Genomic DNA, 26719 nt, shown 5'->3' with positions numbered 1-26719 from the left:
CAGCTCAAAGAGACACACAAAGCCAAAAGAAAAACACACACAGACCAAAAAGATTCAAACTGCCCAAAGAGACATAAAGCCTAAAGAGACACACACACAGACCAAAATGACTCAAACAGCCCAAAGAAACACACACACATACCAAAAAGATTCAAACTGCCCAAAGAGACATACAGCCTAAAGAGACACACACACAGACCAAAATGACTCAAACAGCCCAAAGAGACACACATAGCTCAAAGAAACACAAACAGCCCAAAGAGACAGAAGCCCAAAGAGACAAACACAGCCCAAAAAATACTCAAACAGCTCAAAAAGACAAGAAAATATCAAAAGGACTCAAACAGTCGAACGAGACACACAGCCCAAATAGACGAACAAAGCCAAAATAAAAACACACACACCAAAAAAAACGCCCATACAGACACATACAGACCAAAAGATTCAAAACGTCCCAAAGAGACACACATAGCCCAAAGAGGCACACACGACCCCTAAGAGACACAAACAGAAAAAATAAAGACACACAGACCAAAATGACTCAAACAGCACAAATAGATAAACATAGCAAAAAGAAACACAAACAGCCCAAAGAGACAGAAGCCCAAAGAGACAAACACAGCCCAAAAAAGACTCAAACATCCCAAAGAGACACACACAGATCAAAAAGACTCAAACAGGTCAAACAGACGCACAAAAAGACCAAAAAGACTCAAACAGCTCAAAGAGACACACAGCCCAAAGACACAAGAGACGCACACATCCAACAGAGAGACACAAATCCCGAAGAGACACAAACAGCCAAAAGAGGCTCACACAGACCATAAATATTCAAACTGCCCAAAGAGACATACAGCCTAAAGAGATACACACAGCCCAAAGAGACACACACAGGCTAAAGAGACATACACACAGTTCGAAGAGACACGCAAAGCCCAAAGAAACACACACAGCCCAAAGAGACACAAACAGCCCAAAGAGACAAAACACAGATCAAAAAGACTCAAACAGCTCAAATAGACACACAAACAGACCAAAAAGACTCAAACAGCTCAAAAAGACACACAGCCCAAAGAGACAAGAGAGGCACACATCCAACAGAGAGACACAAAGCCCGAAGAGACACAAACAGCCAAAAGAGGCGCACACAGACCATAAGGATTCAAACTGCCCAACGAGACATACAGCCTCAAGAGACACACACAACTCAAAGAGACACACACACAGAGGCTAAAGAGACATACACACAGTTCTAAGAGACATGCAAAGCCAAAACAGACACACACACAGCCCAAAGACACAAAACACGCCAATACAGACAAATACATACCAAAAATATTCAAATCCCTCCAAATAGAAACACTTTCCCAAACGAGAAACAATTGGCATCTATTATAAAAAATTAGCAAAAGTAAACACAAACACACCAAAACACGCCCATACAGACACATACAGACCAAAAGATTCAAACGCCCCAAAGAGACACACATAGCCCAAAGAGGCACATACGACTCCTAAGATACACAAACAGCAAAAATAAAGACACGAAGATCAAAATGAATCAAACAGCCAAAAGAGACACACATAGCCCAAAGAAACACAAACATCCCAAAGAGACAGAAGCCCAAAGAGGCAAACACAACCCAAAAAAGACTCAAACAGCCCAAAGAGACAGAAACAGATCAAAAAGACTCAAACAGTCCAACGAGACACACAGCCCAAAGAGACGCACAAAGCCCAAAGAAATACACACAGCCCAAAGAGACACAAACAGCCCAAAGATACAAACACAGACCAAAAAGACTCAAACAGCCCAAAGAGACACACAAACAGACCAAAAAAGACTCAAACAGCTCAAAGAGACACACAGCCCAAAGATACACACACAGTATCAATAGACACAAACAGCTCAAAGAGAAACAGACATGCCAAAGATAAACACAACTCAAAGAGACAAACACAGACCTAAAAGACTCAAACAGCCCAAAGAGACATATACAGACCAAAGAGAGACGCAAAGCCCAAAACGACACAAACAGCCAAAAGAGGCACACACAGACCGTAAAGATTCAAACTGCTCAAAGAGACACACAGCCTAAAGAGACACACACTGCCCAAAGTCCCCCCTTGTTCAACTGAATCCCTCCATGTAACTAAACCCCTGTATAACCGAAACCCTGTACAACTGAACCCCCCGTGCTACTGAACTCTCGTACTACTGAACCTTCGTGCAACTCAACCCAATTTAACTAAACCCCTCGGAGACCGTTAGATCCTATTTAAATTGACAATACTCTCCAAAACATCACTTGTGTATTATACAGTGCATAACCACTCCATCTCCTCCAATTCGCAAATCCCATTACTCCTTTTTTTTGCAAATGTTAATCAACCATTTCCGATTCGTCGTTAGGTATTTTTCAAATTTATAACAATTTACCTCAGTTAACAGCTCCTTTGGGGTTACCTTAACTGTTAATCAGTTTAATCCTTTTTTTTCTCCACTGATACAATCAATCACTAAATAATATCGTTCATTGTCTAAGTAAATTAAGTTATCTCCTGCCCTACAGAAATAAGGGAACAAACCAATTTTTTTGTCTGCTTTTCAAAATGATCGTATTTGGAAATCTGTCATTTAACACTAAGAAGTAAATTGAGTAATCCCTTTCGCAATAACAATAGGCTTAGCAGCTATTAAATCTCATTGTCGGCGACAATTCAATCGAGATCACAGTAACACTTTTCAGTCATTTCTCGTTAAATTGACAATGCTCTCCAAAACATCACTTGTGTATTATACAGTACATAATCATGACATCTCCTCCAATTCGCAAATTCCATTACCCCTTTTTTGCAAATGTTAAACAAACATCTCCGATTTTAAAAGCATTAAAAAATTTTTCAATCACTAATTACCCCTTTTTTTTATCTTGCCTCCTATCAATTCTGAGTTTCACCCGTGAGGCATTCTTAACCATCGCAATACCTTTACGCAAATACCTTTTGACAAAAAAATTCGCAAATCTCGTAAACTAAAGAATTAATTACCCTTTTCAAAAACATTAGTCGTTATATTAATTAAACCCATTAAACGAATAGCCAAGTTAAAAAAAAAAAAAACTACTAATCAACTTACAAATGAATGACCACGGATTTAACCTAAAAAAAAACTTGTATATCATGAACTATAAATCTACGTCAGAAAAACTTGTCCTTAATTGGACCGGTATTGTGTAAATTGACAAAGAAAGAGTGTAATGACCAGTAGAATAAAATTACCTACCAGAAAAACCGGAAGGAACGTAAAGGCCGCAAATAAAACAGGATGGAACATAAAGTATTAGAAATGGTAGGTAACATACTACTCCCGCCAGCAGGGAATGGCCATTCACTTCTCTTTCCAGCCTTCTCAGCGGCCTTGGTGACTTTGCCACCAGCAGTAGGTGGGTCCTTGAAGTTGACCGACTTGATGATTAAAGTCAACCGTAAGATAAAAGAAAAAGATGGGTTCGATAGTTCTAGCATACCACATTGTTTAAGACTTTAGGTCCTATTCCTATTCGGTTGATAAATAGTGTTTGCGCAGGGCGCAAAACATCTAAGAAAAATCCCCAAGACGTTACCATAGCTTAAAAGTAAAAATTAAAAACAGTCGTATTTATAAAAAAGGAAGAAATTAAAGACATTTGGTTTTTGATTTGGAAAATGTCCAAAAAGCGTCCTTTTTTTCAAAAAGCTGCCATTTTTGACCAAATAGTGTCTCGGTGTCCCTCAGAGCGAAAAAGTGTCCAAAAGCCAACTAAAAGTGTCCATTTGGCATCCGAGCCTGGGACAGGGCTTCAATTTATGATTTTCGCCCATTGTTTATATATAGTAGCCTATTTGTTATTAGAACTATACAGAAATTCCTTAGGGAAGGGGGATTTTCTACGAGAAGAACTTGTTGCGGGGGGGAGGGGTCCTGGCGTAAGCTTTTTACGGAAATTTTACAATGGAAAATTTATTAGAATTTAAATACGAAATTGGTTTTTAAATTGTCTCACTCTCTCTTTGGTGACTCAATTTTTCATGTGGAGATGTTATCGGGGAATTGTGCTGGGGAACTTTTCAGGGGGGTAGGAATTATCTTGGGAATTTTACTGAGGAAGAGGGGGGTTATTAGTAGAAGGGCCTTATTGACTCCGACGCGACACCCCTGCTGCCACCTATAACTTTTTTGCACCCCAAATATGGGCATAGAGTCCCTAGGGAGAACACGTGGTTAATGGGGTCAATGACTTCTTTCTCCATGGTCTCTTTCTCCAGGTGTGTTTTTGGCACGCTCTCAGCGAATGTTATGATCCAGAAATAGTATTTGTTGTTGTTTCCGAGGCAAAATGTCAAGGTCAATGTTGTTGTTGTTGTTGTAAGTGCACGCTCTCAGCGAATGTTATGATCCAGAAATAGTATTTATTGTTGTTTCCGAGGCAAAATGTCAAGGTCAATGTTGTTGTTGTTGTTGTAAGTGCACGCTCTCAGCGAATGTTATGATCCAGAAATAGTATTTGTTGTTGTTGCTCGAGCCAAATGCTATGAGTGTCCCGGAAATAGTTAGATCACGTGTGTCCTTCTCAGCAAATCAATGAGTCGGTTAAATCCCCCTTCTCAACCAATCAGAGGGCTTTTTACACATGATTTTACCCGTTACATAAAAATTAGCCCATGAGATTTCGTATATAACGGGCATGCAATGTGATTCAATTATCAGAAACTATTGTGACACAGTGCAAACAACTAGAATGGATAAATTTAACTCTTTAGAAGCATTGACAGCCGCAATTAGCAATGTAAGTGCATTTTTATTTTCAAACGAATTTTCCTTGGACATCCTCCAGTATATTCAGCTAAAACGTAAATATATTCCTTTACCCCAAACCCCTCACCCCCCCCCCCACCAAACCATACAAACATCATTATAATCAATGGAAAACATAAAATATATTCTTTTTACCCTAACCCCCCCCCACCAATGTCTTACAATCCCAAATTCTCGGAAAAAGAAATAATTATCCTTTCGTTAAATTTTGGCATTTCTCAATTGTAATCTTTTCTCTAACTGAGACATCCATCGCTCTGTTGTTATTACCCCGCTCTGATTTGACACAAGGCTCCAATGCGAGGCCTATAATTAGCTGTCACCCTTTTAAAGCATTTCCTGCTCATTAGCAGTTTAGTTTCCATAGATTTCACAGATTCAAAAGGACGCGACTAAAAACATGTTTTTATTTATTGGATAACTGAAAAAGAACCATAGCTCAGATCAATGCTTCGATATTTAACTAAATATTCACATTTTCAACGTTTAGTATTAGGGGGGGGGGATTTTCTTCAAACAAACTAGGCCGGCTATTGAACGGCTCAGTGAGCCTTAATTCTCAGATACAAAAGGATGCGATATCTTTCGGTGGGGGGAGGGGATATTTTTCCATGTCTTTTATCAGGGATATTTTCCGTGGGGACTATTTTCCTCGGGCTGTTTTTTCTGGGGGTGGGGTAAATACCAGCTATCGTAAAAGGATATGGAAAGATAAAAAATACCGTTAATACTTTAAATGCATCAAACAAGGCATGCTCACTGCAGATTGAAACCAGAAAAGAACAGAAACGCCTAAAAATAAGAAATTAGGCTGACTTATATAGGCCGGCTTTTGAACGGCTCAGTGAGCTGTAATTCTCAGATTCAAAAGGATGCGATATCTTTCGGTGGGGGGAGGGGGTATTTTTCCATGTCTTTTCTCAGGGATCCGTGGGGATTATTTTCCTCGGGGTGTTTTTTCTGGGGGTAGGGTCAATACCAGCTATCGTAAAAGGATATGGAAAGATAAAAAATATCTTTAATACTTTAAATGCATCAAACAAGGCATGCTCAATGCAGATTAAAACCATAAAAGAAAAGAAACGCCTAAAAATAAGAAATTAGGCTGACTTATATAGGCTGGATTTTGAACGGCTCAGTGAGCCGTAATTCTCAGATTCAAACGGATGCGATATCTTTCGGTGGGGGGAGGGGATATTTTTCCATGTCTTTTCTCAGGTATATTTTACTTGGGTGCGATTTTCCTCGGGGTGTTTTTTCTGGAGGTGGGGTAAATACCAGCTATCGTAAAAGGATATGGAAAGATAAAAAATACAGTTAATACTTTAAATGCATCAAACAAGGCATGCTCAATGCAGATTAAAACCAGAAAAGAACAGAAACGCCTAAAAATAAGAAATTAGGCCGACGCAGATCGGCTGAATATTGACCGGATACGTGTGCTGTAATACTCTTAGTAACCCGGAGGCATTAGCGGTCGGTGGGGGGAGGGGGTATTTTTACATGTCTTTTCTCAGGTATATTTTACGTGGGGATTATTTTCCTCGGGGTGTTTTTTCTGGAGGTAGGGTAAATACCAGCTATCGTAAAAGGATATGGAAAGATAAAAAAAAATACCGTTAATACTTTAAATGCATCAAACAAGGCATGCTCAATGCAGATTAAAACCAGAAAAGAACAGAAACGCCTAAAAATAAGAAATTAGGCTGGCTTATATAGGCCGGCTTTTGAACGGCTCAGTGAGCCGTAATTCTCAGATTCAAAAGGATGCGATATCTTTCGGTGGGGGGAGGGGATATTTTTCTATGTCTTTTCTCAGGGATATTTTCCGTGGGGATTATTTTCCTCGGGGTGTTTTTTCGGGAGGTGGGGTAAATACCAGCTATCGTAAAAGGATATGGTAAGATAAAAAATACCGTTAATACTTTAAATGCATCAAACAAGGCATGCTCAATGCAGAATAAAACCAGAAAAGAACAGAAACACCTAAAAACAAGAAATTAGGCTGACTTATATAGGCTTGCTTTTGAACGGCTCAGTGAGCCGTAATTCTCAGATTCAAAAGGATGCTATATCTTTCGGTGGGGGGAGGGAGGGGATATTTTTCCATGTCTTTTCTCAGGGATATTTTCCGTGTGGGTTATTTTCCTCGGGGTGTTTTTTCTGGGGGTGGGGTAAATACCAGCTATCGTAAAAGGATATGGAAAGATAAAAAATACCGTTAATACTTTAAATGCATCAAACAAGGCATGCTCAATGCAGATTAAAACCAGAAAAGAACAGAAACGTCTAGAAATAAGAAATTAGGCTGACTTATATAGGCTGGCTTTTGAACGGCTCAGTGAGCCGTAATTCTCAGATTCAAAAGGATGCGATATCTTTCGGTGGGGGGAGGGGATATTTTTCCATGTCTTTTCTCAGGGATATTTTCCGTGGGGGTTATTTGCCTCGGGGTGTTTTTTCTGGGGGGGGGGAAAATACCAGCTATCGTAAAAGGATATGGAAAGATAAAAAATACCGTTAATACTTTAAATGCATCAAACAAGGCTTGCTCAATGCAGATTAAAACCAGAAAAGAACAGAAACGCCTAAAAATAAGAAATTAGGCTGACTTATATAGGCTGAATTTTGAACGGCTCAGTGAGCCGTAATTCTTCTTTCTCAGATTCAAAAAAAGGATACAATTAGTATATTTCACGAAATTTTTTTACGTTGTGCTTTCTTAGTGATAAATACTTTTCTAAACAGAATTATGTTTAATAGCTTTCCTTCTGTAAAAAAGGGGGAAATTATTTTGATTTGATTTTTTGCTCTTCTTTAAGGCAAATTATGAAGAATGTATGGCCCCTCCACCTAAGAAAGCAAGAGAGCATAAGGCTACTCCTCTAAGACCATCAATTATCAAATACACTGGCCCATCCACCCCCCGTATCGGCTATTAAAGACCGACGCTGCCTGCACAAACCGCAGCCCAATCTGTACAAGAATGTAACACCGCCGGCCCGTCCACCGTCCATCACACATTGCCTGGGTCTTCAAGAACTGCCCCACTTATGCAAGGTCAGGAGGTGGCCCTCTAATACGCACTACCTGGTCCTTTGGGCACCCAAGTCCAGAGGGATTATATAAATGTAAGCATTTTTCCTACCCATCTATTTCTTCCAATGTTTTTCTTTTTCAATCCCAATATAAACTTATCTCTGCGAGATATTAAAATATTAACCCCTCGCCCCCCCCCAACCATTGTTTTAAATTTCTCTGCCCCCCCTCAGAGATATCTAAATATAATGTAAATTTTTTGCTTGCTAGTCAAAAGAAACCGCTCCTCTTTTTCTAATCTTTGCTATTTTCTATGCATTCCCCCTATCTCTTCGCCGCTATCTCATAAGCGAATATTTTTCATGGGTAATTTCTAGTCAATTAATGCTCACCATTTGAAACTCAAAATCGCCTATTTTTCATAATTGAATATCACAAAGTTTTAAGAGAAAGAACTGAGAGATTATTCCCATTTATCTATCTGTCACATATGGATCCTGTAATTTGCGCAAGGATATTTTTAAAATAGCTTTCAATCTTACAAACCCTTGCCAATATTTTAGTGATGTGGAAACATTGTTGACAATATACTGAGTTAATGGTTTACAGCATTTAATTGTACTGTTTCCTCGTCTGAAGTTCGGTCTTGGAAATCAGAACACTCGCGCGGCGGCTTACAATAATTGTGAGCTAATGAAGAGTTCACCGAACCTGTAGAACGTAATTAGAGAGAAACTTGGAATTTTGCAGTCTAAGCGAATATTTCAACTTTTGAAGAGCATTATGAGATGGGGGACTGGTAAGAGCTGCGGGAGGCGCTGCATGAAGCGCCGCGGCCCCGAGAAAATATAAACTTATCTCAGCGAGATATTAACCCCTCACCCCCACTATTACATATCTAAATGTAATTTTTTACAATGAAACCACTCTTTTCTCTGTTGCTATCGCTTCACATATACTTTAGATACCATTGAAACTCAAAATGCTATTCCATTCACAATTGAATACTATCTTGCTTTAATCTTTGGCTTAAAGCTCCGCACAAGCATATAAATAGATCTGTTTCTCCCCCTTTTCCTGTTCTATCATTAGCGAGGGTTAGACCGCCAAGGCTAGGCTTTCAATGCTTTAACATAATTCTATTGTTTGGCCAAGAAAATTAGCTGTGAATTGTTTGCAAAATTAGGAAATTGGAATTCTATGTAAGAGCGAAACAAGTTATACCCCCAAAAATAATAATTGCTATTTATGACATTGCTGAAAAGGGGGAGCCTAGTTGCCCTCGAATCTTTTTGGTCACTTAAAAGCGCAGTAGAACTTTTAATTTCCATTCACATAGTTTTAAGAGAGATTATTCCCTTTGTCACATATTGGCGTTCTAATTTACACTGAATATTTCTATCGTGCCAAAGATTTTAGTGAGGGGAAAACGAGTTAACGGTTCAATCCTGGAACACTCGCGCGAGAATTATAAATATGGAATTAGAAATATTTCAACTTTTGAAGAGCATTATGAGACGGGGGACTGGGAAGAGCTGTGGGAGGCGCTGCATGAAGCGCCGCGGCCCCGAGAAAATATAAACTTATCACAGCGAGATATTAACCCCTCACCCCCACTATTACATATCTAAATGTAATTTTTTACAATGAAACCACTCTTTTCTCTGTTGCTATCGCTTCACATATACTTTAGATACCATTGAAACTCAAAATGCTATTCCGTTCACAATTGAATACTATCTTGCTTTAATCTTTGGCTTAAAGCTCCGCACAAGCATATAAATAGATCTGTTTCATCCCCTTTTCCTGTTCTATCATTAGCAAGGGTTAGACCGCCAAGGCTAGGCTTTCAATGCTTTAACATAATTCTATTGTTCGGCCAAGAAAATTAGCTGTGAATTGTCTGCAAAATTAGGAAATTGGAATTTTATGTAAAAGCGAAACAAGTTATACCACCAAAAATAATAATTGCTATTTATTACAATGCTGAAAAGGGGGAGCCTAGTTGCCCTCGAATCTTTTTGATCACTTAAAAAGCGCACTAGAACTTTTAATTTCCATTCACATAGTTTTAAGAGAGATTATTCCCTTTGTCACATATTGGCGTTCTAATTTACACTGAATATTTCTATCGTGCCAAAGATTTTAGTGAGGGGAAAGCGAGTTAACGGTTCAATCCTGGAACACTCGCGCGAGAATTAGAAATATGGAATTAGAAATATTTCAACTTTTGAAGAGCATTATGAGATGGGGGACTGGGAAGAGCTGCGGGAGGCGCTGCATGAAGCGCCGCGGCCCCAAGAAAATATAAACTTATCTCAGCGAGATATTAACCCCTCACCCCCACTATTACATATCTAAATGTAATTTTTTAAAATGAAACCACTCTTTTCTCTGTTGCTATCGCTTCACATATACTTTAGATACCATTGAAGCTCAAAATGCTATTCCATTCACAATTGAATACTATCTTGCTTTAATCTTTGGCTTAAAGCTTCACACAAGCATATAAATAGATCTGTTTCATCCCCTTTTCCTGTTCTATCATTAGCAAGGGTTAGACGGCCAAGGCTAGGCTTTCAATGCTTTTACGTAACTCTATTGTTTGGCCAAGAAAATTAGCTGTGAATTGTTTGCAAAATTAGGAAATTGGAATTCTATGTAAGAGCGAAACAAGTTATACCCCCAAAAATAATAATTGCTATTTATTACATTGCTGAAAAGGGGGAGCCTAGTTGCCCTCGAATCTTTTTGGTCACTTAAAAGCGCCCTAGAACTTTTAATTTTCATTCACATAGTTTTAAGAGAGATTATTCCCTTTGTCACATATTGGCGTTCTAATTTACACTGAATATTTCTATCGTACCAAAGATTTTAGTGAGGGGAAAGCGAGTTAACGGTTCAATCCTGGAAAACTCGCGCGAGAATTAGAAATATGGAATTAGAAATATTTAAACTTTTGATGGGCATTATGAGAAGGGGGGCCGGGAAGCGCTGTGGGAGGCGCTGCATGAAGCACAGAGGGCCTGAGAAACACCGCCAGGAAGCACTATGGGTCAGGAAGGCGCCACAGGATGCACCACAGGGATGCGCCTCAGGATGCACCGCCGGGTTGCGCCGCAACCAAACCCCAAAAAAAAAAAAACTCATATGTCATCTCTTAGATTACATTGAGTTTAATTAACCAAATGCTTTTAAGCAAAAATAATTTTAACAGTAGGGATGATTTGAAAATAAAGCTTTTTTTCATTTATAGGTTGGTGCATTGGTCCCATATTCACCGTCCAGTGAAGAAGAGGAAGAACCAATTCTAACACCGCCAGTGGAGTTTCAAAACAATGACTGGCACAGCATCATTGAAATACCAGCTAATATTGATAAGTTTTTAGATGATTATATTAATGTAGATCCTTGCACAGTTGAGCAGGTAGACTTGAGCCCGAACACTTTACAAATTTTAAATGATTTTACAGGGAACCCCCCTCCTCCAGCCTCCGATATCCTAACCAGTCCAATTCAAGCAACTGAAGTGGAACATAGCCCAAATATTGTTGAACAAAATGGGGGAGGGGGTACATCTTTCCCCGATTTTCAATTGTCGAATATAATTTTAAATAATATAGTTGTTTTCACTGCAACGTTTGGGGATCCTTTTAATACACTTATGGGGGGAAATTTTGTGTTTGACCCTGTAGAAATAGTGCATGACTATGTAGATAAAATTTTTGCACGACTGAAGAAACAAATTCAATGGTGGGGGGGTAGGGATTCAATTAAGGTTTCAATTGTTTTAAAGGTTTTTTATTTGAATGAGGGGAAAAGCGAGGTTTATTATCATTTTATACATTCCGAGATGCGCGTAATTTATCCAAATTTTGAAAATTTTGAGGGAGTTTTTAGTGAGTGGGTAGGACAAATTATTGCGCATCTCGAGAACTATAACGAAAATGGGAGTGGCTCAGTAGTTTTATTTATTGAAAATTTAAGTGTAAATATTTGTAAAATTAAGAAAGATTTTACATTAAGAGGGGGGCAGGGTCTGAGAGGGATACAGTTTTAAATTATAATGTGTATCTGGGAGGCTGTCAAGGTGTCCAGAAGATCTGTTTTGAAACAGATCAAAAGTGTTTCAAGCATGATTTCATCATCTCAGCATTTCAGCCTCTAGCAGATGACGTAACTAAAACGAATTTAGATCGCTGAGATGTAAATGGGAAGGAGGGGTCCGATTTCCCAGTTGCAGATTTCTCTTGCCTAGAAGGAAAATACCCAGTAACACTAAGATCTATTGACATTTTTAAAAAGGCTAATGCTCACTTAAATATCGGCGTTACTGTGGTACAATACGAAACAGACTTTGAAGATGGAACTCGCTCTAAAAAGAAGGGGGTGGTCTTCCCCATAAGGGGCCCGTCAGTTGATTTGGTTAAACACTGTGTTTGGTTGCTATACACACCACCTAGTCAACCGAATGCAATCGGTCATTTTAACCCTATCACTGACATTAGTAGAGTTCTGGGGGAGGGTAAGAAAAGGGGGGAATGTTTCTACTGTCCCACATGCCTATCTAGATTCCGTAGTGATATAAAACTGCGGGGTCACATGAGACATTGTAGACGGCATGGATATCAGACAGTGGAAACGGCTTCAGGGGATAGGGCCATTCTACGCTTTAAAAATTTTCCAAATACCCGTCTCCAATGCAAATAAATATATTTAGACTTTGAAGCTAAGCTGGTGGAGGTGAATGACCCCCAATATCCAAAGCGTATAAAAGAACACAAGGCCATTGCAGTGTCCTACGCTTATGAGCAAAGAGACAATTATAACACCAAGCCGTTGTTAGAAATAGTAGAGATATTGGATGAGAACGAGTGCATGGTCAAGGCATTGACTAAACTGATTGGCACGGCTAATGGTGCTATTTCTCGTTTGAGAAATACGCATTATCCAATGGTGCTGTCTGTAGAGGATCGTCTCGCGATTAAAAATAAAAAAATATGTTGGGTTTGTAAGGGGGGGTTTGTAGAGGAGGATAAGGGGACTAAAGGGGAAAGAGGGGGGAGGGGGAAAGTCAGAGACCATGATCACTTGTGGCAGGAAATATCATCTGGGGGTAGTAATTTTAGAGGGGTAGCGCATCAATCGTGTAATTTAAACGTTAGCCAACAGTTTTTTATCCCAGTTTTTATTCATAACTCTAACTATGACTTAAAATTTATTTTACCGGCACTGGCACGTATGCACAGAGAGGGAGGGGGGGTAGACAGTCAATGGGTGAATAATTCATTTATCTACAACATTATTCCCAAATCGGCCGAGAAGTTGTTGCTTCTCGAACTGAAATGCCAGGTAGTGGATAATGGGCGTACGTGCTGGAATAAAATTAGGTTTTTAGATTCTTTTAGTTTTTTCCCCAAATCCTTAAGTCAATTAATTCAAGTGCAGAAAAGCGAAAATTTTGATAGCTTTCCCTTGCTTAAACAGCACTTTCCAGACAGTGAAATGTATGACTTATTAACCAGCAAAGGTATATACGCATATGATTATTACAGTTCTGGTGCTCGCTTAAGTGAGGAGAAACTACCTCCAATTGAAGCTTTTCACAATTCACTGACCAACAGTGAATGCACAGTCGAGGAGTATGAGTTTGCCAAGAAGGTGTGGGCTAAGGGGGATTGTACAAATGGGTGGGATTATTGTAGACTGTACTTGGCCAGTGACGTTCTAACTCTGTTGGATATAGTCTGTAAGAATACAGACCAGATCTATTCAGAGTTCGGGTTAGATATAGGACATTATTTTTCTACACCCCATTTAGTAATGGATTTAATTTTAAAAAATTAGCAGGGAGGAAATAGGCCTAATCACCGATGTAGATCAACACCTTTTTGTAGAGCGTTCAATGCGGGGAGGGTATGTTTTTCACGGGGACCGCGTCTTATCAACCGATCCGAGTGGACAAAGCACCGGTGTAAAGTCAAATGCAATGTTCTTGGACATGAACTCGTTATACCCCTCGGCAATGTCTCACTATTCTTTGCCGTGTGGGAAGTATCAATGGCTTGAGAATCCTTGTGAGTTCCCCGACATTACCACCGTCGAGGACAATGGGCCACAAGGATGGTTCTTTGAAGTTGATGGTCACATTCCGCTGGCGCTTCACGGCTCAGTCAAAGCTTTTGTCTTTCCCTGTATCAATCGACCAGTGACCAGGGACTCGCTGAGCCCCTACAATCGTTCATTGGTTGAGGATATGGGGATGCACTGGACTCCCTCCAAACAGAAACTGATTGCTGATTTGGACCCTAAGGAGAATATCGTTGTTCACCATGTGCTTTTGCACTGGATGGTGAGCAATGGTTTCAAGATCACCAAAATACACAGGGTCCTGCAGTTCAATCAGTGACCTTATTTGAAAACGTTTATCGATACTTTTGTCGATAAACGTTCTAGGGCAAATTCAAAGGTGGAGAAGGAATTGTGCAAGCTCATTCTAAATTCATCGTATGGCAAAATGTTTGAAAGCGTACGTATCAGATCTCGCTGTGACGTCGTGACTGACCCTCTAGAGTGTGCACGAATTATTACCGACCCCAATTTTACATCGTTCACGAGCATAGAGACTGGCATGGTTCTTCTACACAGGAAAAAGCGAAATGTAGTACTGAACAAGAATATAGCAGGCGGCAGTTCAGTACTAGAAATTTCAAAGAAGCTCATGTTGTCATTCTTTTACAATGTGTGCAAGGTGCAATGGCCACGGGAGGGGAGGTTCAAGTTTACTATGGTGATACAGATTCTCTGCTGTTAAAGGTAAATGGGACTGAAGATTTATTGGGTGATTTGCAAAATGGGGTGCACATCAGCTCGCGGATGGATTTCACCAACTAGAATCCATCCCTCTACCCCGAGTTGGTGAAACGTCAAGCCCCCAACCAACTATTAAAATTAAAATCAGAGACGGAGAGTGATTTGATATCCCGGGGGGTGTTCCCGGGTCCCAAAGTCTATTGCGTGGAAACACATAGTGGGGATGAAAAGAAGGCGTGTAAAGGGGTGCCTACACATTTTGTAAAAAGCAATTTTAACATGAGCGTATATAGAGACTGTGTAGAAAGTGGCCTAGTGCCGAGCGCACAAGTGCTTGCAATAAGCTCTCTACAGTATAGAAATTATACTGTGAGAGTAGAAAAAAATGCAATGTCGTGTATATCTAACAAGGTCTATGTGCTCGAGAATGGTGTGAGTGTCCTGCCTCATGGTCACTACCATATTTCAGACCGAGTTGAATGCATTGACTATCGTAATCAACTTGGTCTGGATAAATTAACCTAACCAACTAACCACTCAACCTTTCATAAATTAACTAACCCAAGCACTAACCACCACCACTAACTCAACCTCAACTAACCCCTCGCAGTGCCCACACCTCTTCTTTGTCCATCGGGGTTCCCGGGGGGGGGTCCCGCCCGCGGCCGGCCGGCCTTCGTCCCTGCGGCCCTGTGGGGGGGGGATCCCACCTTTAAATTCACTGTAATGTTCAACTGTGCTATTGTTCCAAGTGTATTTTGTTGTACAAAAAGTGTTGTATAGAAAAGTGTTGTACAAAGATGTTGTATAGAAAAGTGTTGTACAGAAAAGTGATTAAAGACAATAAGTGCTTGAAAAGATGTTGTTGTTGTACAGAAAAGTGTTGTATAGAAAAGTGTTGTAGATGGACAAAGGTGTTGTACAGAAAAGTGTTGTACAAAAAGTGCTGTAGATGGAGAAAAGTCTTTAAAGACAAAAAGTGTTATCATTGTTCATGTTGAACAAATAGAGTTTTCATGTTGAACAAGTGTTATCATTGTTCATGTTGAACAAGTGTTATCATATTGCTGTAATAAATGTTGCCATGAAATATTGTTTTTGTTGTTCTTGAATGGATAGATCTACGGGAAAATTACTACTTATTCATTGGGCACATATGATTTACAGTTAGTCAGAGTCCGACTGTTGTCAACAGCATGTATTAATTTAAAACACCCTTCATATCATTTCTGTGTGGACCCTCAATGTAGGGGATAACAACACTTTTAGCTATAAACTAAAACTAAAAAATAATCTAAAAAATAATATAAACAATAAAATAAAACAAAAATACTATACTGAATTAAAACTATAACTAAACATATCTATAAAACTTTATATGGAATGAAAATAGCATATAAAAATACGATAAAAAGACAATAAAAATATAAATGACAAATAAAACTAATATTAAACTAAACTAAAATAATAAACTAAATATATAAACTATACTAAAAAAAAACTAATTAAAAATATAAACTGTAAATATAAATAAAACTATTAACTACTAAACTAAGTAAGACTATAAATAAAAACTAAACTACTAAACTAACTAAAAATCTAAACTACAAAACTAACTAAATCTAAACTAATAAACTAACTAAGATCTAAACTACTAAACTAACTAAAAATTCTACACTAAAACTAACTAAAATCTAAACTACTAAACTAACTGAAAATCTAGCTAAAACTCTAAAATAAAACTAAACGTTAAACTAAAACTGAACACTAATCTAAAACTAAAATAAACTAAACTGAAAATCTAACTAAAAATCTAAAAGAAAACTAAACATTAAACTAAAACTAAACTAGAACTAAACTAAAAATCTAAACTGAACTAAAACTAAACTAAACTACTAAACTAACTAAAAATTTAAACTGTCTAACTAACTAAAACTAAACTCTAAACTCTAAACTGCTAAACTAACTAAAAATCTAAACTAAACTAAAACTAAACTAAACGAACTAAAAATCTAAACTAAAACTCTAACAAAAACTCTCGCTAAACTAAAACTCTAAACTAAAACTAAACTAACTAATACTAAACTAAAAAACTAAACTACTAAATTTATTAAAATCTAAACTACTAAACTAAAAATCTAAACTAACTATGATCTAAACTTTTAAACTAAAATTCTAAACTAAAACTAAACACTAATCTAAAAGTAAAATAAATTAAACTGAAAATCTAACTAAAAATCTAAAAGAAAACTAAACATTAAACTAAAACTAAACTAAAAACTAAAACTAAACTCTAAACTTTTAAACTAACTAAAATTCTAAACTAAAACTCTAAACTACTAAACTAACTAAAAATCTAAACTAATCTAAAACTAAACTAAACGAACTAAAAATCTAAACTAAAACTCTAACAAAAACTCTAGCTAAACTAAAACTCTAAACTAAAACTAAACTAACTAATACTAAACTAAAAAAACTAAACTACTAAATTAACTAAAATCTAAACTACTAAACTAAAAATCTAAACTAACTATGATCTAAACTTTTAAACTAACTAAAATTCTAAACTAAAACTAAACACTAATCTAAAAGTAAAATAAATTAAACTGAAAATCTAACTAAAAATCTAAAAGAAAACTAAACATTAAACTAAAACTAAACTAAAAACTAAAACTAAACTCTAAACTTTTAAACTAACTAAAATTCTAAACTAAAACTGAACACTAACCTAAAACAAAACTAAATTAAACTGAAAATCTAGCTAAAGCTCTAAAATCAAACTAAACGTTAAACTAAAACTAAACTTAACTACTAAACTAAAATTAAACTCTAGCTAAAAACTTTAAACTAAAACTGAACTAAAACTAAACGAAATATAAATTATAACACTAAACTAAAACTAAACTAGAACTAAACTAAAAATATAAACTAAACTAAAACTAAACTACTAAACTAAATAAAATATAAACTGTCTAACTAACTAAAACTAAACTCTAAAGTACAAACTACTAAACTAACAAAAATCTAAAATATAACTCTAACTAAAACTAAACTCTAAACTACTAAACTAACTAAAATCTAAACTATAACTCTAACTAAAACTCTAATCTAAAACTAAACTAACTAAAACTAAACCAACTAAAATCTAACTACTAAACTAACTAAGATCTAAACTACTAAACTAACAAAAAATTCTACACTAACTAAAATCTAAACTATAACTCTAACTAAAACTAAACTAGAACTAAACTAAACGAACTAAAAATCTAAACTATAACTCTAACTAAAACTCTAATCTAAAACTAAACTAACTAAAACTAAACTAACTAAAATCTAAATACTAACCTAACTAAAATCTAAACTACTAAACTAACAAAAAATTCTACAATAAAAATAAACAATAATCTAAAACTAAACTAAATTAAAGTGAGCATCTAAATAAAAATCTAAAATAAAACTAAACGTATACTAAAACTAAACTTAACTACTAAACTAAAACTAAACTCTAAAGTTTTAAACTAACTAAAATTCTAAACTAAAACTGAACACTAAACTAAAACTAAACTAGAACTAAACTAAACGAACTAAAAATCTAAACTATAACTCTAACTAAAACTCTAATCTAAAACTAAACTAACTAAAACTAAAGTAACTAAAATCTAACTACTAAACTAACTAAGATCTAAACTTTTAAACTAACTAAAATTCTAAACTAAAACTAAACACTAATCTAAAACTAAAATAAATTAAACTGAAAATCTAAACTAGAGCATTAAAATAAAACTAAACATTAAACTAAAACTAAACTAAAAATCAAAACTACTAAACTAACTAAAATCTAAACTAAACTAAAACTAAACTAAACTAGAACTCTAACAAAACTCTAAGCTATGACTCTAAGCTAAGACTCTAAGCTCATAGCTTGCTAAACTAAACTAAAAATAAAGGTAATAAATAAACTTAAAATAAACTAAAAATCTAAACTAAAACTGAACATTAAACTAAAACTAAACTAAAAATCTAAACTAAACTACACTAAACTGTTAAAATAAAACTCTAACTAAAACTTTTTAGTAAAACTCTAGCTAAACTAAAACTCTAAACTAAAACTAAAATATATAAGAATTAACTAGAAATAAATGTAATAAATAAACTTAAAAAAAACAAAAAATCTAAACTAAAACTCTAAAATAAAATTGAACATTAAACTAGAACTAAACTAAAAATCTAAACTAAACCAAACTGAAACTAAACTAAAATAAAGGTAATAAAAAAAACTTAAAATAAACTAAAAATCTAAACTAAATAGGTAATAAAATAATAAACTAAAAATCTAAACTAACCCAACCTGCAATCCTCTTTTTCTAATATTTCTGCCCCCCCTGATTGACTTAGAAGGAGATGTAAACAAAGCCCTCTGATTGGCTGAGAAGGGGGATGTAACCGACTCGCTGATTGGCTGAGAAGGAAACACGTGATCTAACTGTCTCCGGGAAACTCATAGCATTTGGCTCAAGCAACAACAACAAAGACTATTTCTGTATCATAACATTCGCTGAGAGCGTGCACTTACAACAACAACAACAACATTGACCTTGACATTTTGCCTCGGAAACAACAACAAATACTATTTCTGGATCATAACATTCGCTGAGAGCGTGCACTTACAACAACAACAACAACATTGACCTTGACATTTTGCCTCGGAAACAACAACAAATACTATTTCTGGATCATAACATTCGCTGAGAGCGTGCCAAAAACACACCTGGAGAAAGAGACCATGGAGAAAGAGGTCATTGACCCCATTAACCACGTGTTCTCCCTAGGGACTCTATGCCCATATTTGGGGTGCAAAAAAGTTATAGGTGGCAGCAGGGGTGTCGCGTCGGAGTCAATAAGGCCCTTCTACTGTTATTCCTCGGCATAAATTCTCCATGGGAGAATTATCACAAGCAGAAATTTTCCATGGATAAATTTGCCATTGGAAAAACTCTCCATTGGGGGGGAGGGTTTATGGGAAAAATTTTCCACATAGGGAGATTTCTGCCGTAATTTGGAAAAACAATTTGTAAAAAATATGGTATTTTTTCAAATGAAAATACGCTAAGAAGGATTTTTTAGGCAGAATCATCCGCAACAAATGTTCTGAGGGAAATTTGCCGCGAGGATGGAATTACCCGGGGTAAGTGGCTGGGGGTAAGAAAATCGCACGGGAGAAAATTTCCATGGAGAATTTCTTGTGGGGGATAGAGAAATTTTCCATGGAAAAGGAGGTGGGTTTTCCGGTACCAGTTGAAAAACGATCAGAAATTAAATAAAAGAAAACAAATTTTCCAACTGAAAAGTAAGGAGTAGCGTTAAAACTTATAGTGAACAGAAATTATTCCCTATGCAAAGTGGACTACCCTATCCTCAAGACCCCTCTCTTTGCGCTAAAGCTTTACTTTTTTTCCAAATTCTTTAAGCACGACTCCTGAAACACGAGAACCCTTTAATTAGAATCAGAAGCTTTTTAAAAGTACTAAGAACTTTAGCGTCAATGGCAGGGTATTGAGGAGGGGCAGCCCTTTCATATGGGGAGTTTACTACTGAGGTATCGTTTGGTCTGAGTTAATTTTATTTGTTGTTTAATGTGACTGCTTTTCTTATTGTTCTTTTTTGATGCTCTTCTACTTTTCTTTTTTTATATACTTCTATTTTATATTCTTCTTTTTCATAGTCTTGTTTTTGTATGCTTTTCTTTCTAAATTTTTTTATTGCAAGAACGGCCAGTGACTGTCCACCAAGTTAGAATACAAAAAAAAAAAGAAAAAAAAATATCAGAAAACTTAAAGTGATCTAAAAGTTTTCTAGATTTTTATATCAAGGAAGAGTTCTATTAATAATAACTTGTTTTGTAGAAAATTTTATTACTTACAAAATAAAAAAAAGAAGAAGGCTAAAATGGATCAGTTAAGAAATAGGGAAAAAAACAGAGTGAAAAAATTACTATTAGAACTAAGCCATTGGCGTACGGAGGTGGGGAGGGACATGGGGAGGGGCAGAGGGGTAGCTCCCTCCTAGAACTGCAAGTTTACACTAGATAAGATTGAAAAAGCAGATGGATGAAAAAGCAGTTGAAAAAAGGTAGATGGCTAAGAAAACTGTTGATAAAAGGTAGATGGTTGAAAAAGCTGGAATAAAACAGCTTGAATGACAGAATAAAAGTTAAGCAAGAAGCGATTATCCATAATGTCTTGGAAGAATTTAGCTCTAATCCACGAAGATTAATGCTGAAGCTTGTTGATGATTTATGATTTTTGGTGATTACTTATTAATAAAGGTTTAGTAGGTATGAAAGAACTTGCTGGTAATGTAAGGTTTTGTGAACTGCCAATATAACTTCAACCCCCCCCGTCCTTCATCACAGAATCGGCTGCCCCCTAGACATGAGACTACGTACGCCCATGAACTAAACCCTTCCTGAAGAACATCATCCTGTGCAATGAAATTATGAACTTTTTTTTGAAATTATAAATTTTTTTGAAATAAATTTGGCTGAAGTCCATGCTAACATTCTCAAACTTATTATTATATTACTATGTGTTTTACTTGATACAAATGAAATAGAATGCCTGAAATGTTAAAACATTTGCAAAAAGGTGACACAGTTCTGGCAAAAAATAGTTCGTTTTTGTTCTAGACTATGCAAGCTCCTTACTGGCCTTTTTAGATTTTTTTTTTAAACAAACTTGAGTTAAGTCTATATGTAGGCTACAAATAAAAACTCCATGCAAAAAAAAAGACCCCATAAAATTGTTCCATATTTATAAACATATGACAAATCTATAAACATTATAAACACTGTTTCAGCAAAATCATAAACTTAGGAAATATAAACCATAAACTTATATACCAGACTTTTATACTTAGACTTATATACTTAGACTTATATACTTAGGAAATTCTTAATGGCTATTAATGAGAATTTTTTCCAGCGAACTTGACGAAGTGCGTTCCATGCAAACAAAATAGATTGCATAAAATGTTACCATATTTGAGAACTTATTATACATTGCTCCAAAAAAAAAAAAAAAAAAAAAAAAAAAAAAAAAAAAAAAGCATTGACGTTATATACTAAGTGAACTTCTTAGTAGCTTTTACCCGTCAAATATTTTTTTTAGCAAATTTAACGAAGTGCATACGAATATCTACTCATACAAACAAAATAGATCTTACGAGCTATTTTGCAGTACTTATTACCATTAAAAGAAAGAAATCAAATGTTTCCAAAACTTATTGTCAGTTGATGTCTCAGGCAAGACTTTTAACCGGCAGTGTTGAGACATTATTTCAAACAAGAGGCTGTTAAACTATGGATTTTTAAAATTTCTAAGATTCGCTAAGCTGAGTAGGTGAAGGAAATTATAGAAACTAAACTTTACTAATTTTGTTATTATCATTATTATATTTATTTTACTTTCATTATTGGTAGCAATAAATAATTTCTGAGACCACACTGGCTAATCATGATAAAACGAAACAATAGTAAAAAAAAAAAAAAAAACGAGGATTATACAAGCCAGTGAAAATAATTGAATAAAATGAAAATGTTTCGGTCAAGACCTCTGCTTTACCGTCCTCAGTGCACGATAAAAACATTACAATTATTATTAAAATTCTAAGGATACTATAAAAAATTTCAAACCTTAAAACAAAGCACAACTAAAATTTGAAGACCCTCTACATGTAACGGTGAAAGGGTAACTGAATGAAAAAATACAGTACTGAATGGGAATTCAATTTTTTAATTTATACAGAGCAATTTTAATACCTCTTGCACTGAGGACGGTCAAGCGGACGGTCAAGCCATCCAGTTAGATAATACCAGAAGGTGACTAATATGCTGAGTAGCTATTAGAAAACAAGACAAACAAATTAATTTTCAAAGAGAGATAAGAAATATATATATAATAACTATTTATTTTGAGATAATACAGTGAATTTATTTTTTACTTGGCACGGGGCATAACTCTGTAGGATTGCTATACTTTTTTTAACACCTTTAAGGTGGCTTGTCTATCAAATCGTTAATATAATACTGTGGCTTTTAAAACACGGTTAAAAAACAATAATAAAATGGTGGATAAAACCTACTATTTAGACTAATTTTCAATCACTAATCTGTTTAAACAGATCACTTGGATTAGTATATATTTATTTTGTCTAAAGCTTATAAAAAGTGAGATATATTTTAATTTCGGTAATTATGTGCAGAAATCCCCCTGTAAAAGAAAAACCATAATCTTGTACCATTTATTTCCCCATTCAGTACACTTTTTAAATGTAAAAGTTTCCATCCAAACGATTGTGTGCCCCCTCTCCCCGCCTCTGAAGAAGCCAGATATTAGTTCCTTGCTTATTACACGGGTTTTTTAATTCTTTAAAAATGCTTCTCGTCAAACAGTTAGTGGTAACGAACCGTAAGTAAGGAGTGACCCGGCTCAATAGTAACAGAAACTCTACTTTTAGAGGGCTACTAACCCCCCTCTCACGCCCACCGTTTCCCAACACACATCTAATCAAAATTTCGAGATAGAGATTTTGTTCAACGTAGTTGAAAGTTCTGGAAATTAATTTGTTGAGGTTGATAAACCCCCCCCCACAGTCCTCAGGGCTAAGGTTGTAAGTTATGCCCTGGGGGCATATAATGTTTTTTATAGAAAGCGTTGTCGTAAAAACTTTAAAAAGGGCTCATTCGATTGGAAACTGAAAAGGCTATTGCCCTTTTTAATAGTCGAAAATAATCGGAGGGAAAATCCACCCCGACGCCCATATTTCTCCAAATCTTCCGATCAGCATTTTGATATGGCCATTTTGTTCAACATAGTTGAAAGGTCTGGAAATCTTGTCTTTGAGGATGACAACCCCCCCCCCCCATAGCCCTCAGGACAAGGGTCGTAAATTATGCCCTTGGGGCATATAGGGTTTTTATAGAAAGTTTTGTCGTAGAAGCTTCAAAAAGGGCTAAATCAATTGGAAATTGAGAAGACCAGTGCCTTTTTTATTGCTGCTCGTTTTATGTTAGACTTTGTTATTTATTTTAATTTCTGTTTGTTTTGGGTTTCATTTATTTAATGATACTGATTTGTGGTAGTTGTATTCTTGATAGATTATTTGATTCTATTTTTTTCATTTTGGTTTAATGGAATTCTTTACTTTTGTCTTAAAAACTTATTTTGTTGAAAAAGTTTTTTTTAATTAATTGTAGAAAAGCCAAGACAGATAGTCCAAGTAAGTGAGAGGCAAATCTGGGATAAGCCCTTTTTAGGATTGTACAAAAATAGTGTCTTTTCATTTGTTGATAGATAATTCTATCTATCATCCGTCCATAAGTCATTCCTAAGGCAGAACTAAGATAGATAGTCATAGAATTAAGGGAAGAAAGATTGGATTAATTTTGGGTTTGTTGACTCCTTTAGAGGTCATGGGCTGCAATTGTTAAGGTCACGACCATTATATTTGGAAAGGATTTTTATTGGAAGATTGAACTGTGCTAAGTTTTTGCTATTATTATTGGGTTTTTTTCATAGGGGAATTCTCACACATTAGATCCTTGTGCTCTTTTTAAATCAAGACGTAGAACTTAACGTTCATGTAAATAATTCGTCAGCCAAATTTTTCATGTAGCAGTTATAGCTGTTGAAGATATGGGGGGCAGAAGTATGAAAAATTTAAATTCAGGAATACTATTTCAACTAACTGTAAATTAGAAACTGAATTAAATGGGATACAAATTAGCATGTATTTGAGCCAATTTTTATTTGTTCTTGATTTATAAAAGGAAAAATCATTTTCTAGGCAAGCCGTTAAAATTATATTTCATACCAAATGGTTCTTATGGGCAAAATTGGTCCTACAATAGTTCCAGGCTTTGAAAAAATGCGTGCGAAACGTAGAAAAAAGGACACTAATCCGAGTTAGTATAAATTTGGGGTAGCACTATTTAATGTGTAGTAAAATTTATGTTTAATATATTATAATTTTCAGAAAGAATTGGAAAATATCAAAGAAGCTGGAACTTATAAGAAAGAGAGAGTTATTGTTTCCAAACAAGCCGTTGAAATATTTGTGGAAGGAAATTCCAAACCACTTCTAAACTTTTGTGCTAACAACTACCTGGGACTATCGGTAAGTAAAAGCTAAGACTCTGTTCCAATGTTTCTACTATCCCCAATTTTTTAAGAGGTTTCCCGGAACTTTCCAGAGAAAAAATGTTCTTTTCCGAAATATGAAAAATTAAAGTTTGTAAATGTATGAACGTAAACGCGAAATTAAGATTCGTGTTTTTCTAAGATTGATTTTCAGCGGGGGTTAGGGGAATCCCCAGATGTTTGGGGATATTGGAAAAACCATTCAATTCATATGCATAATTTTTGCTAGATAGAAACTGCCATTCTTACTTTAAAAAAAGTTTTCCGGATTATTTTAAACTAGACAGTTTACTTTAAAAATAACCATAGAAATCGGAACGTTCAGTAAAAATGATTGTTTTAATATTATAAAGAAGAACTAGAAAAAAATTATCTTGGTTCTTATTACTCGTATCTGCCTGTTTTTCAAACTGTATGGTCACTGTATATGTGACCGAAATATCTGGTATTTTTGTGAATTTCTATCATCACTGTCTATTAAAAGGATTTTATCCCTATTTGAACTTTTATTTAAACTGTTCAGGGGGGAAAAAGGTAAAAAAAAAAAACTGGATAAAATATTCAAGAATTTTCATGGGCTATACTTTGGATACATTGTACCAATCATAGTAATTCAATGATCACCGCACGCATCTAGAAGCTGGCAATTGAGAAACCCATCATCCTGAAATCTACGAAAAACTTTAGTTGAAGCCAAAGACCGATCCACCTAACAATTGTCTTTACATTAAAAAAAAAATTCACGAAAACAAAAAATGTCTATTACTATTGCTGGCACAGAATTTTAGCTTTAATTCTATCATAGGGCCAAGACCGTGGAAAAAATATTTGTTTGGCGGGGGAGAGATTCGTTTTTGGGAGTAGGGTTTACAAAAAGAACTTTAAAGAACACGTAAAAAATTGGTTTATATTTATTTTTGTTACGTTTTTGCGTGAGTCGGACAAAATTTTGAGGGAGAGGGCTCAGCTTCCCGCTGTTTGAGGCGCAAATAAAACCATTAGATTTGGGTGACACTCAGTCTGTTTTTGCATTTGGAGTATCTGTGGTTTTAGGGGCTAAATGTATTCGAAGACCTTTATATTGATAAACTACAAGCATTGGTAAAATTACAGTTAGAAGTTCTGGGCAGTTTGTATTTCTAGTGGCCAGAATACACGAGATTGGCTATATGGGTATTAGTGTTCATCTTATTCTAAGGTATGCAGCAAAGGCTTGGGCATCACTGACATACTATGGGTCAAAGTCTTTCATTCCCATATCTGAAAACTGCAGGTAAGCGGCAATATACAGTCGGAGCTGTGAGACGGCTGAGCAAAATTGGCAAAGAAAAGTAGGATTCACAGAAATAACAGAGGTGATTCTGAAATTTTACCCCAAGCTGATTATAAGCCTTTTCAGACTTGATAGGTATGGGATAAAAATAGTTATTGAGGCCATTACACGTACTAGGAATTTTCAGAGTCATCTCATCCGAGTAGGAAGAGCTGAGTCCCCAGGTTGCCAGAAATGTAAGAAGGCCACAAACACAAGACGACATCAAGAAGGAGAATGTCTGGCTAGGATTAGATACTGGTTGGTGGTATTTCATTAACTAGATGTTAAGCGGGGGCTTTTACTTAAGGAAGCGAATTTCCTGCCATTGGCAAAATATATGATGAGAATGGGGAAAATAAGCATTAGTCCCCCGAATACTAATGTTTTGTGTGTGGTAGTAACAGGCCATCGTGGCCTGAACTTCGATTCACTGTTGTGTTTCTGCCTGTGATAATAAGAATAGCTATAGTTCAAAGGTATTTGGAAGCAACCATCAAT

General features: G+C 35.8%; 1 protein-coding gene across 1 annotated transcript in view; it reads left to right on the top strand.

Annotated features, from left to right (window-relative positions):
- Gcat (Glycine C-acetyltransferase) overlaps positions 1 to 26719 on the top strand; it is a 121450-nt gene that overhangs the window by 29985 nt on the left and 64746 nt on the right. The window contains exon 3 of the mRNA XM_089107981.1: positions 24743 to 24883. Coding sequence (XP_088964107.1) covers positions 24743 to 24883 — 141 coding nt within the window. The remainder of the gene's footprint in view (positions 1 to 24742; positions 24884 to 26719) is intronic.

Source organism: Artemia sp. Qi Xiang Cuo, chromosome 2, assembly GCF_049724085.1.
Source record: "Artemia sp. Qi Xiang Cuo chromosome 2, ASM4972408v1, whole genome shotgun sequence".
NCBI classification, from domain to species: Eukaryota; Metazoa; Arthropoda; class Branchiopoda; order Anostraca; family Artemiidae; genus Artemia; species Artemia sp. Qi Xiang Cuo.
This window is presented reverse-complemented; position numbering and strand designations above follow the sequence as displayed.